A 12581-nucleotide genomic window follows, 5' to 3' on the forward strand; every position below is an offset into this window, starting at 1 on the left:
TTTTTTTCCATATTATTTTTGTTAAATTGAACAGTTTGTGATTCACTACTTTCTTAAGAACCTAATTTTTTGTTGAAAACAAACTTTAGGTGGAAATCGAATTGTTATCTCCAGTCATGATGATAAGATGAAATCCACACACAAAATGTACGTGATTCAACCGTTAAAGACGCTCCTGGCGAATATGATCACCGAAGCGGCCTTCCAACCTGTCAAGTCCTAATGCTCATATCAATGAAATTACCGGTTTTTCCTTAATAGATGAGGGACCACTCAAAGAGGGATCCTTTAAAGCAACGACTTAATATAAACTTGAGATTTTTGCATTCAGAGGTTCATTTCTACTCTTAACTATATCTTCAACAGTTTCAGGAGGAGATTGCAGCCAATTAGATATTAAACGATGACTTTGGTTTACTAGAGTCGTTGACATATTGTTTCAGTTCGGTGGAAGAAAATTCTTTAGGATTCTCACGAGTAATATAGGGAACGAAGTAACAAGAAGGATTTTTTAAATTGCCCTCTTATTGTCCCGATCCCTGTTTCAAGCACGGTCCGTGTCTTCAAAGAGCGTGTCTTGACCAATCGCTACCTCCTCAATCACATACCTTTGGCTAGAACTCCCCGGTTGGTTTAGAGCCCTTGATGCTCAGTGATATGTTCTGATACTATGGGTTTCGCCAACTCAACTCAAACCCATGCGTCGGGTGAGGCCACCCTTTTGCCTCATGTTTTGATGGGATAGGTCCCACTGTCTCCATCCAAGCCCGAGTATATGGTGGGGCCCACATTTTTATAGGGTGTGTTTTGATGGGGCGGGCCGTTCCTTTTTACGCCCATGCATAGCATAGCTCAAGAATGCCACTATGTAATGTACATAAACACCCTTGATTCCAAGCGTATCCTTGACTCTAATGGGTACTTTGGTTTATTTTAATGCAATTTTTGTATTTTCATGTACAAGGATATTTTGGTCTTTTTAGGATAAAATATCTACCATAAGTACTGATTGATGGCATGACCTGATTTTCAAAATTCTCTGAAACACGGTGACTCTATGTGCAAATTGTCAAACTATAAACACTCTTTTTCGCAAAAGAAAACAAAGCAGAGTTGAGGACTTCTTTTGGCAAAAACCCAGTAAGTTCCATGGATTAGCATTAATTTTCCAATTGCACTAACACTCCTGCCAATTGAGGACTTTTGATGGCGGGTTATCTTTAGTTAGCCCAAGCCCATATAAAAAATCGTCTAATAGTGCTTACTGATTAGGTGTTTTCAATGCGGCACACCCAAGATGGAAACATGTTTCCATTAGTCTCCCACATGGTCTCTATCAATAAGCCTTGGTTTTCACTGCTCTGTTTGGTTGCTTGTTTTGAAGGGATTGTAGGAGTTTCAAATGCATGAAATCTTCCAGAGATCTCCCCAAAGCATGTTTGGTTGTCATTTATACCTTTGACCACTAGACAATTTCTAGACATCATTATTGGTTTTTATCCTAGGTGACGTATACTTGGCGGAGATGTTCCCCCCCTATAATCTTCTCCCCCTTTTTCACCAAAATGGAGAAATTTGTTGGAGAATTAGGAGAAATTCTTATCTTATTCTCTCTCTTACTTTTCTTTCTCTTCCACCTATATTTTGATAATGACACTCTACATCTTCCGCTAATTTTCTCGCACAACCAAACACTACTCGCAAATCTCCCTCCTAATATTCTCCTCATCTTCCATTCTTGTCTAATTCTCTTTGACTTATTTTTCTCCTATTCTCCCAGCCATCTACAAGCAACCAAACAGATCCTTCGAAGTTTTTCTTAGTAGGTATTAAAAAAAAATCAACCTCACAACGCTGTCTTTAATTAATACTTTATGGGAGATGATACCACCACCCCCCCCCCAATTTCAACCTCACAATGTTATTATCACTGTAAATCATGGGAAAAAAATTCATAGGAAAAAACTTTCCACAGGAAATGTTTTCCTGTAATCCAAACTGGGCAATTTTAGGGTTCGTCTGACGTAGTTTTCCATGAGAAGCCTCTCATATTTCAACACGAACAAAAAGAAAAACTTCCATCTACAAAAACCCTTCTCTTTGCTTCTGATTCTCATTTTCAGATATTCAGTATCTCCAATTCTCTCATGCATCTTTGATCTTTATCTTAGCTCTGGATGAAACCCTAGTTTTTTTTTTGTGTTTTTTTCCAGTTTTAGGGCTAATCAATCTCTTATACGATCGTAAATATCCACATGCCTTGATTCATCTGGATATTCCCGAAAGGTACTTACTATCTCTCAATCTTTTTTTTCCCCATCAGTTTTATAAAAATTTTCAATTCCACACTGATGAATGGGAAACCTATTTTGGAATTTGCAGGGGAATCACCATAGGGACAGCTTAACAGAGGTTTTTTTTCTTATTTTTTTGTAACCTTTTCGATATTTCGCATTGATAAATTCTTCAAGGAAGACTAGATGCCTCGGACGCTGTCCCGATCGCCTTCGTACAGGAGGCGGCATTCGCCGTCTCCGATCAGTCACAGGTATAACAGGAGAAGTCGAAGGGATCGGAGTCGTTCTCCGTATTCGTATTCTCATAGCAGGTGATCACTTGTAACCCTATTCTGGTATTCACTCTTTAAGTATCATGTTTTTCTCATTATGAAATCATGCAGCTTATTTATGTTTCTAACTGAAAGGATCAAAACTGATAGCTCCAGAATTCAATTTCCTTGTTTCTGATAAGTACATGTTATGGTGTGATGCAAGGTTTTAAATCCTGGTGTTGGTGTCGGTTTCGGCCGCCACTGAAATTGAAATATTTTGGTTTCTGTGGAAATTTTGGCCTAAATCTTGTAAAATTATCCCTAAAATTTCAGCTGAAATCCCTAAAATTTCGCTAGAATGCCTAGAATTTTTGTGGAAATCTTAAAAAAAAGGCGAGAAAATGAAATTTCAACAAAATTTTGCTGAAATCCTGTAAAAAAATGATTAATGATTAATTTCGTTTTGGTCTTGGCCGAAACCGAAAAATTTAGGCCGAAATGACACATTTGGGGCGAAATTTAAAACCTTGGTGGTTACAGAATAGTTAGTGTAGGATTATGTATTTTATATTTGTGTGTATTAGTTACTTATTATGGGTCATGTAACTGGGTAAATGGATTGGTGATTTGGCACACCTCTGTGTTTGTATTTAAGAAGTTGTATCTTAATGAAATTGTAGAGAATTTGGAACCAAAACAGAAACTAATGCTTCGATAGGGTTATGGTTCCTCTCGGATTGAACTGTTAGGACGTCTGGTTGCCTCGAATCAAACTCTCTCCCCTTCTTTTCTATCTTATTCTTTGTTTATTTCTGTCATGTCCAATTAGGCATGTCACAGTTTCACTCTGATTTGCAATTCCTTCTGTTTGTGTCTAAATATATTATCAAAATGTTTTCACAAGTTCAAAAAAAAAAAATTTTGAGGAGGAAAAGACCCCTTCTTAGAGTTGGGTATTCCTTAACAGTAAAGAAGACACGACTTAATGTCCTGTGATGATTGTTCAGTGCAACGGTCAACTGGGACCTGAGATTTGAGGCTGGGAGCCTCTTGATCTCTTCCACTTTCAAAAAAAGAAGAAGGGGGATCTAATTAGGTTACATGCTCATTTTGAGCTGTGTGTGGTGTGGTGGGGCAGTGAAAGTTAACAAAGGAGTGTGCCACTTGTGATTTGCGCTGTTTGTAATCTAGGGTGTGAATCTTGCAACTGGCACATCAGAACATTGGCACTTTGGCCCAGTGATTCTCATTGCTATGTTACGAGTGGGTATCTGCATACTATTTCAAGTGTGCCATGATGGTACGATTGCCTCCCATACTTTAGGTGCTAACCACAAAGAACAGGATACATGCAATTGAGTTACTTTAATCACGCACATGTTTTCCGATGTGTGGGTGGAACACACTCAGGTGTGTTTTTGTAAGAAATTCAGAAATTGTCCCAAAGTAAGCAACATACCTGTGTATTACTGCAGAACAATGTATGTGTGATTCCCAGAGTACCAGAAATGTCATACTCATACCCATATATCACGGGGTCCAACATGTATGCACGAACAAAAATGCATAGATCGATCAGTTATTTAATTTCTGCATGCTCAAGTTTTTGTACTAGCGACTATTGATTTTCTGATTTCTTTGTTATTTATTTTATTTAGAGGAGGTGAGTTGATAGTTCAGTTAGGTATTTAATTCATACATTGATGATATAAATCTGACGGTTTTCTGGCCATAGGGTCTTGCAGTGACCATTTCAATAGTTTACATGCTTAAGCTTGATGGCCATCATGCAGTTATTGAAGTTTTTCCGGCTTCCTCCATGTGTGTTTACCTCCATTGCAATAGGTTAATTTGCACCAACAGGGTTCGAGGGCTGTTGATTGTATGCGTCCAGTTTAGGTAATCATTCATTTTTGGGTGGTTCATCAAACTGCCAAGGAAAATTAGCACGTGCACTTGAGATGGAAAAGAAGATAAACGTAAATAGTCCAACTGAAACATTCAACAGTTTTAAGAATGTGATAGAGAAAATTTCATATGTATAAAAATAATTAAAGAAATGTAGATTCTCCCCATCTAAATGGGGAGTAAGCAGGTGATGGGGTGCTGGTGATTGTTCTTTGGTCGCTCCTTGCTTGATCGTGACATAAGTGATAAAAGATGGAGCATACAAAGGTTACTCTAACACTGTATGAGGTAACTGTACATATTATATTGTGAAACAAGTACAATGGCCAATAAAGGTGACTAGGACATCATTCCATGTTCTGGGACATTTGAAGCGTATTCAATTGTTGACTTCCTTCTTTTCACTTTTATCACACAGGCGGAAAAGTCGATCTCTTTCTCCTCGACGGCGCAAAAGTCGTTCTCCGACGCCGAGGCGACGTATAAGTCGTTCTCCAACACCGAGACGTTACAAGAGACAAAGAAGTAGGAGTACCTCAAAGTCTCCTATACACAAGTCTCGAAGTCCAAGCCTTGGGTCTACTGAGCGCAAAAATGCTATTGAGAAATTGAAAAAAGAAGAGGAAGAAAAGAAAAGGTATATACTCCGACTTTTCCATGTTTCTGTTGCCATTGCCTTATTATGATAAATTTTTTTTGTTAGTGAATTCATGTTGAGTTGGGACAAAGGCTTAGTTGAGTTGAGTTGAGTGAATTCATGGGTGCCATGGTCTAAAAAATCATTTTACATGTTTAAACTGTCCTCACAATAATTTATGTATCATTTTCTGTCCAAAGATTATCACTGCATTTAAGACGTGCAATAGCCTAAGACATTCACTTTCAACCCAAAGAAGTTATTTCGGTTTACATTCTAATGAAAATGTGATAACTTTTACTTTCTTATCTCATGCTTGTCAGTGCATTATATTCCCCTTTTCTTCTTATCCTATAACGAAAATAATTCTTTTAACTACGAATAGGTTATACTAAGTAACTTGGGAACATATGAAAGTTTATCCTAACTTTTGTCTTTATACTTATGGAGATGAAGTGTTTGATGTAGATATGGCTTTTGGACATGGTTCTCTATAAATTTAAGTTAAGCTAGCAAGGGGCGTGCATACAATTACTCTATTAGCCTATTGATATAAAGTCTCTCTCTCTCTCTCTCTCTCTCTCTCTCTCTCTCTCTCTCTCTCTCTCTCTCTCTCTCCCTCCTCACACACACACACTCCACCCGTTCTTTTGTGTGGCCATCAGAAGTCATTGATGGTCTCTTATTGGGTGCAACCAAGAACTGCATACCACTTGAAGCCATTTTATATTGAAGACGCCATTCTAACAAACTATGATAGAAGGTAAACACTAATATGCGGGCAATGAAAGTGTAATACTTTTTAATCAAAATATCCTTCTTAATGTTTGTGACCTTTCTTTAGTATCCACATGTACTTGGTTAATCAAGGTTTAACAAAGCCTTTATTCTTTATTATTTGGAAATTGTTGAGAACTTGTACATTTGTTGACTAAATCAAAACAAATCCGGCATTTAAATTATCGGTATCCTAGTTGTTCCAGAACATTCTGTTCCATGATGGATTTCAGAATACAACTGCGAACAAAATTCAGTCGGGATTTCCAAAATTCCAGTTTCTTCTGGTTAGATTCTGGTGTATGGGAAATTCTGGTCAGAACACCCTATTCCGTCCGTAATTGAGCAAAATATTTGGTAATGATTGTTTTAATTCCGTCGAGGACTCGAGGGGCTTTTGATGTCTTTTACCTTTCTTAATTAAATGAGGGTTAAAACACATAAAAAAACTCCTCTTTTCCTCGCATTTGAGATTTACTAAGTTTCTAAAAACGCTAATCGGAACAGAACCTGACCAAATTTTCATAAAACTCTCCAACAACTGGCCTTTCATTGCATTATACACCTAGAGGCACCACCATTTTTTGTCTAAATATTTTCTAATTTTCAAAAATAAAAATCCAAATCTTGTAGCATCTTTTTTTCGGAAAGAGTGGACTTTGGAACATTCCTATTCAAGAAAAATGGGAAGGTCACTGGATCAAAATGGACAACTAATTGGTTGGTATGCATTTTCTTTTGATGGAAAATCCATGCCTAAAATGGCAAAAATGTTATTTGCTTGACAAAGTAATTTGCGGCCCAGCTGCAATACAATTGCACGCAATCACAGGGAGATCTTCTCGTTGTAAGTTGTAACTACCAGTAAAGCACATATTTACTAGTTGGAATTTCGGATTCCAGTGAGGCCGGGATTATTTCTCTCTTTAACAATCTCCTCATATTTAGATGATGCCTCTCCAGTGGATTGGAAGTTGAAAGGCAACGCTTGTTCCATCACTTGGGCCTTATCTAAATCGGTGGGTTCATGGAGGTTAGCCGACTTATATTGGAAGTTATTGACCATTGCACATTGATCAAGCCATCATTATCACATCAATCGAAATCGACCAATGAAGTGGCAGGTAAACTGCCAAGGATGGCGCTACCCGTGCTGAGTGGGGGCTGTTGTATTTGACTGTTTTTTTTAGGACAAATCACCTATTTTAGATTTTAAAGAATGAATTATTGAGTAACCTTTGGTTTCTTATATTAGTGTAAGATGGGTAGATTTTCATTGATGGTGATTTGGTTAATAGTAAAAATGATTAGTATTGACTAATTATCAATTATCTGTTATTGTTATCGGTGGGCAATGATTGCCTAAATAATATAAATTAAAAGATTATTTCAATCTTTCTTATGTACTTTAGGTCTCTAATTTGGCAACCACTAATTCATCCAATTCCCTTTTGGAGAAGGGCAAATGGGACATGGTCATACAGGCTTTGGTGGCAACTAATACGATAGTTCATAGTTTTAGGAACAGTTATAATTCTTAGGGTTCATTACACTTTGAGATCAGGTGCCATGGTAGTTAGAGGGGGTTTTGTTTGATACCAATGTGATTGCAAAGGTGGAGAGCTGTGAGAAACTGAGAATAGATATTATGATAATCTCAGAACCTGGTTACTTTAATCCTTTGGGTTGTTAGCCTGGTGACACAAATTCTTTTCAAAAAAAGTCTGGTGACACTAATATATACTCCAGGTTAAAGCTAAAAATTCTGGTGACATCACTTTATAGAGGAGGTTTTGGGCTCATTAGCATGTGGGTTTCTTCTGGAAAGGAGCTTACTGGTGGAATTAAGGGTCGACTTGATTCAAAAGGTGGCTGTACGCCGAATCTAATGATTTGTTGGCTAAGGCGGAGGCTAATTCTTTGAATGACATCTTCGAACAGAATGATCAGGCCTGAATTGAGGAATTTGTGGGTCCCCTTTATTTCTGAGAGGATGCACAGCTGATGACACTTTTTTAAGGTGATAACAGAAACATGTATCAAAAAATCAAAAGATTGCACTAGGGGTTGCCTCTCACAGTGATGCTCTATCTACACCCTCTTTCGCTGGACCATCCACCAAATCATTAGCCTCTCTTACAGTATGAACAAAGGAACCATTAAAACTTCTACTAATGGTATTGGTTTTTTTTTTAATGGTATTGGTTCTGTCAAGGATATGTGCAAGTTTCCAAGGGACCAAGCTATGCTGGGATATTCACCCTCAAACCCCAACCTCATTAAGAAAGCTGTGAAGACCTGTAAGAAGAGTGGGTATTCCCACCTGGGTTGCGTCTTTGGTCTTAATAGGCCTCAGAATTGGTCAATGACACTTCATGTGAAAAGAAAGGGCCATTGTTCTCTGCTCTGTTATTTATAATAGAGGGTCTATCACTGGATCTAGGTCACCACCAAATTTCTACTTACCTGGTTTTGTATCCTGCCCTGACTCCCATGGACACATAGGAGTCTTGAAGATTTTGTATCCTGCCCCGACTCGCATAGGCACATAGGAGTTTTGAAGAGACCTTGTAGGGTGGTTTTGCTTGGGTCCTTTGTTTGGACCTGCTATAAATGGTCTCTCCTTGGCTTGTACTCCTGATCACAATGAAAACGTTATGTGCTCTTCATAGGTGTTGATACTTGGAAGTAATTTGTACAGTACTTGAGTTTCTAGTATCTAGGTGTTCTCTGTTTTTTTACTTTCTCTGTTTCTGTTGATAGGATATTCACTTCACATATATATACTCGAGGTAACTAATAGGGCATCATGCTTTTTCTGGAGGATTTTAGGATGCATTTTGTTTCTAGGGTGTACTTATGTGGAGAAACCCATCCGATCTCAGGATTTGGGAAACATTTGGCTTGTCAGATTCTCTATTATGAAGTACAACTAGAGTTAGATACTTGCAAATGGATTGAATGCATGATGGTTTTTTAAATTGTGTGATGATATTTTGTAAGTGGCTAAGGGGTGGCCTTGCTGCCATGAATATACCAAGATTCATCCTCTTTTGCGCTAAGTCACAAATATTGTTCTCGGGAATTTCTTGGCAAAGGAAAATCTCGGGATATAATTTTTTTTTCCGGGTTTATATCGGGAAAAGGCGATAAAAATAAAATTATTTAACAATATATAAAGGTTACTGATATTGGTTGTAGCCTATATAAATTAAGATAAGTATATAAATTAAGATAAGTATAAAATAAAAAAAATATCATAAAAATCTTGGTATCAGTTGATGACGTATAGGATATTCAGAAAACCTCAAATTCATGGTAATCTTCAGGCACTTTTATTTCTCCAAATGTTCTACTTTAAGTGCCTCTAGATATTATGGGTACTTTCAAAGTGCTCTCACTGGTGTGCCAGTAAATTTCTTTTTCACATTGTGTTTTAAACAGCTGGAATCTTGGACTTTTCGTCTTGCCTTTGTGCCCCAAAAGTGGATACGTCCAGATTTCTTACTCTGTATTTTAATTAACTTAGATTTTTCTCTTGTGTCAGAACTGATCTTTAAAAGTGTTTTCATGATTAGTTTTAAACCTGCAACAGGTTACTTGACATTCTCCTCCACAGGCTTTTCTGAAGGAAGCTACTGCTATAGTTCGACTTGTTATATTTGATGATCCAATTGATGCCCTCGTTTATCTTCTGTTCTCCAGTTTGAAATAATCATTTGTTTGGATCAGGAATCTTTTAGAGAGGTATGCCTTAAAAGCATAATCTTGTATTTGATATCTTGATGACGGAAAGGAAGGTTAGTCAATCATGGTTAAATGGATGAAACTTATCTACCTTTTAAAAAAAAAACCTTGCTTGCTAATTCAGTTATGCTAGTGTCTGGCTCCAAAGTCACTCCTAGAATCAAACTATACCAATGTCTGCATTGGGGGGCCATATTCTTGTCTTAACTATTTCCTTGTCATTATCAGGCGTCAAGGGGAGGCAGAATTAAAACTATTAGAAGAGGAAACTGCACGGAGAGTGGAAGAAGCTATTCGCAAAAAGGTGGAGGAGAGTTTGAATTCCGAGGAGGTCAAGCTAGAGATACAGAGGCGGATCGATGAAGGTCGGAGAATAATGATTGATGAGGTTGCGGCTCAGCTTAAAAAAGAAAAGGAAACTGCTCTTGCAGAAGCTAGGCGGAAAGAGGTATGTATCTTGGACATGACAACTATACTTTCTGGTAATCTCCTTTTATTGTTCTACTTGGTGGGGCAGTTAGGTTGAGAGCTTCGTTGATACCGGGTCTGCAGGACTACTGCTTGATTGGTGTAACTTAACTTCTATCAACAATAATGTCATTTTCTGTTTTTACTTCCGTCTTTGGTAGTTTCTTCTGCCTTCGGCTAGAAAGTTGTGTGTACTAATTAGGCAAGGAAGCCATTCAAAAAAAAAAATACTAATTAGGCAAGGAACTTCTAATTCTTGCTGAGAATGTAGTCTTCTACTAATTGCATGCACGGTTTTAAATTTCGGTTTCGGCCACCATGGAAATGGAAATGTTTCGGTTTTAAATGGAAATTTTGTGCAGATCTTATTAGTTCACGCAAACATATTGAAAAATATGCAAATGATAGAATTTAAAGATAAAACTTTAGGAAATGCTAGAATAAATAGAAATACGCACTTAGAAACTATCACAGTAGCAAGTCAACCATCCATAATGGTACTACAGCTTTAAAATTGACTCTTCTGTTTTACCTGCCGTGTGTGTTAGTTTTTGTTTCTTATGATGGTTGCATGCAGTAATTGGGGTATCAAGAAATAGTATTTGTTCCTTCTGATGGCTGCATGCGATAATTAGGTTGTCAAGAAACTTCATTCGTCCTCAACCGATTAAAATATAGTTTCTAGTAGTCGGATGTGACTTTGGTTGGGACTTGCAGGAACAAGAACGGAGAGAGAGGGAAGAGCTGGATAAAATGCTTGAGGAGAACCGGCGTAGAGTGGAAGAATCTCAAAGAAGAGAAGCTTTAGAACAGCAGAAAAAAGAGGAGGAAAGGTACCGGGAGTTGGAGCGGATCCAAAGACAAAAGGAAGAGGCAATGCTAAGGAAGAAAATGGAAGAGGAGGAAGAACGTGCGAATCAGATGAAGCTTTTGGGTAAGAACAAATCTCGTCCAAAGCTTTCATTTGGACTTAGTTTGAAGTGATGATTTACTGAACTGCTTTCAATTTCATTCCTTCACAAAGGCAATGATGAAGTTAGTTTATCTAGTTCATGTTAATGTATTTTCTCGCGAAAATTAACTCACATTTTTTTCGCTTTACACCGACATTCTGCTGGCTGCTCTTGAATGAATGTGAACTGGGCTGCATGTCATCTATTGGATGATAATAGTTGGTAAGTAATGTTATTGTTATTGTTGCTATGAAGCGTCTGTCTTGGCTTTCAAGATCTGCCAGTAGTTGGTTTCCTTTTGTTGTTACTCTTGCCATTTTTTTTCTTTATTTTTTTTTGAATGGTTTCAGTGGTATGCTGGTTGATGCTAAGTACATAATCCAAACATTGGAACAAAATTAGCCTAAGCATTTCACATGATATCCTAGGAAGTAAACCCCAATCCTTACCCTCGCCTTTTATCTGTGTAAATCCATTGAGATTAGAACATGTCATGGTATCAGATTGGTCCAAAATCTCACAGATCAATAGGATCATCATTGTTATAGAAAACCGAGAGTTGTCTAATATTCAAAATAGGGTCAAACACGATTTGCAGTGAATGGCAAGATGAGATGTACAAAACATAGAAAGCAAGAACACAGAATTTACGTGGTTTGGCATAGGGGTGGACATGGTTCCGGTTCAAACCGGGGAACCGAACCGAACTGGCACACTTGGTTCGGTTCGGTTCGGTTCCAGCTATATATGGTTCGGTTCCGGTTTGGAAAATTTGGAACCGGTGGATATTCGGTTCGGTTCTGGGTTTGGGATCCCGGAACCGAGAATCGAACTGAGAACCGACCCTACTTACTTGAGGAATTGGTTTAATTTGATTTTTGCATTGGATAATGGATATTAGGGCCTGTTTGTAGTCCATATATAAATGTTATCCTAAATTTGATAATGGATATTAGGAATTGCCCAAATTTGTAGTTCATAGCTTCATATATAATTTGATAGGGCCTGTTTGTAGTCCATATATAAATGTTATCCCAACTTTGATATGCATTGGATAATGTATATTAGGAATTGCCCAAGACTTTGATATGCAGGTATATATACCTGTTTGTAGTCCATATATACCTGTTCACATATAATTTGATAGGGCCTGTTTGTAGTCCATATATACCTGTTTGGCTGTTTGTAGTTCGGTTGGGTAAACCCAAAACCGAACCGAACCGAATTGATTATATATGGTTCTGGTTCGGTTCGGTTCGGTTCGGTTCCAAACTTATATGGTTCGGTTCTGGTTCCAATTTTAGGGAACCGATTATATATGGTTTGGTTTTGGGTATGCCTCAAAACTGAACCGAACCATGTCCACCCCTCCACCCCTAACTTTGGCAGTGTGCAGGTCCACGGGAGTAAAGAGTTTCACTATTTCGGTTAGGGTTACAATACTCTCATTTCTTTCCTCTTAGTTAAGAACCACAAAAAAAAAATTTACCTACCAATAACAGCCTGATATGTGGCTTATATATTAAGTCACTATATCATG

General features: G+C 37.8%; 1 protein-coding gene across 3 annotated transcripts; it reads left to right on the forward strand.

Moving 5' to 3' along the window:
* Nucleotides 1-2015: 2015 nt before the first annotated feature.
* On the forward strand, nucleotides 2016-11295 carry LOC143849119 (uncharacterized). Of its 3 annotated transcripts, XM_077358165.1 has the most exons (6): nucleotides 2016-2286; nucleotides 2383-2608; nucleotides 4878-5096; nucleotides 9606-9620; nucleotides 9849-10068; nucleotides 10806-11295. In XM_077358165.1, the coding sequence occupies exons 2-6, from the start codon at nucleotides 2481-2483 to the stop codon at nucleotides 11070-11072; spliced, it is 849 nt and encodes a 282-aa protein (XP_077214280.1). In that variant the 5' UTR covers nucleotides 2016-2286; nucleotides 2383-2480; the 3' UTR covers nucleotides 11073-11295. The 3 variants fall into 3 exon arrangements, with proteins under 3 accessions (XP_077214280.1, XP_077214281.1, XP_077214282.1); XM_077358166.1 differs by lacking the exon at nucleotides 9606-9620 and having other exon boundaries at nucleotides 2018-2286; XM_077358167.1 differs by lacking the exon at nucleotides 2016-2286 and having other exon boundaries at nucleotides 2466-4747.
* Nucleotides 11296-12581: the final 1286 nt, after the last annotated feature.

This window comes from Tasmannia lanceolata, unplaced genomic scaffold (genome assembly GCF_043159265.1).
Source record: "Tasmannia lanceolata isolate RefF3 unplaced genomic scaffold, GAP_Taslan_0.1 ptg000016l, whole genome shotgun sequence".
NCBI classification, from domain to species: domain Eukaryota; kingdom Viridiplantae; phylum Streptophyta; class Magnoliopsida; order Canellales; family Winteraceae; genus Tasmannia; species Tasmannia lanceolata.

Coding starts and splice junctions, on each gene's coding strand:
- LOC143849119 (XM_077358165.1), top strand. CDS start 2,481: ATGCCTCGGACGCTGTCCCGATCGCCTTCGTACAGGAGGCGGCATTCG. Junction 2,609..4,877: donor TATTCGTATTCTCATAGCAG/GTGATCACTTGT, acceptor TTTATCACACAG/GCGGAAAAGTCGATCTCTTT. Junction 10,069..10,805: donor CAGAAGCTAGGCGGAAAGAG/GTATGTATCTTG, acceptor TGGGACTTGCAG/GAACAAGAACGGAGAGAGAG.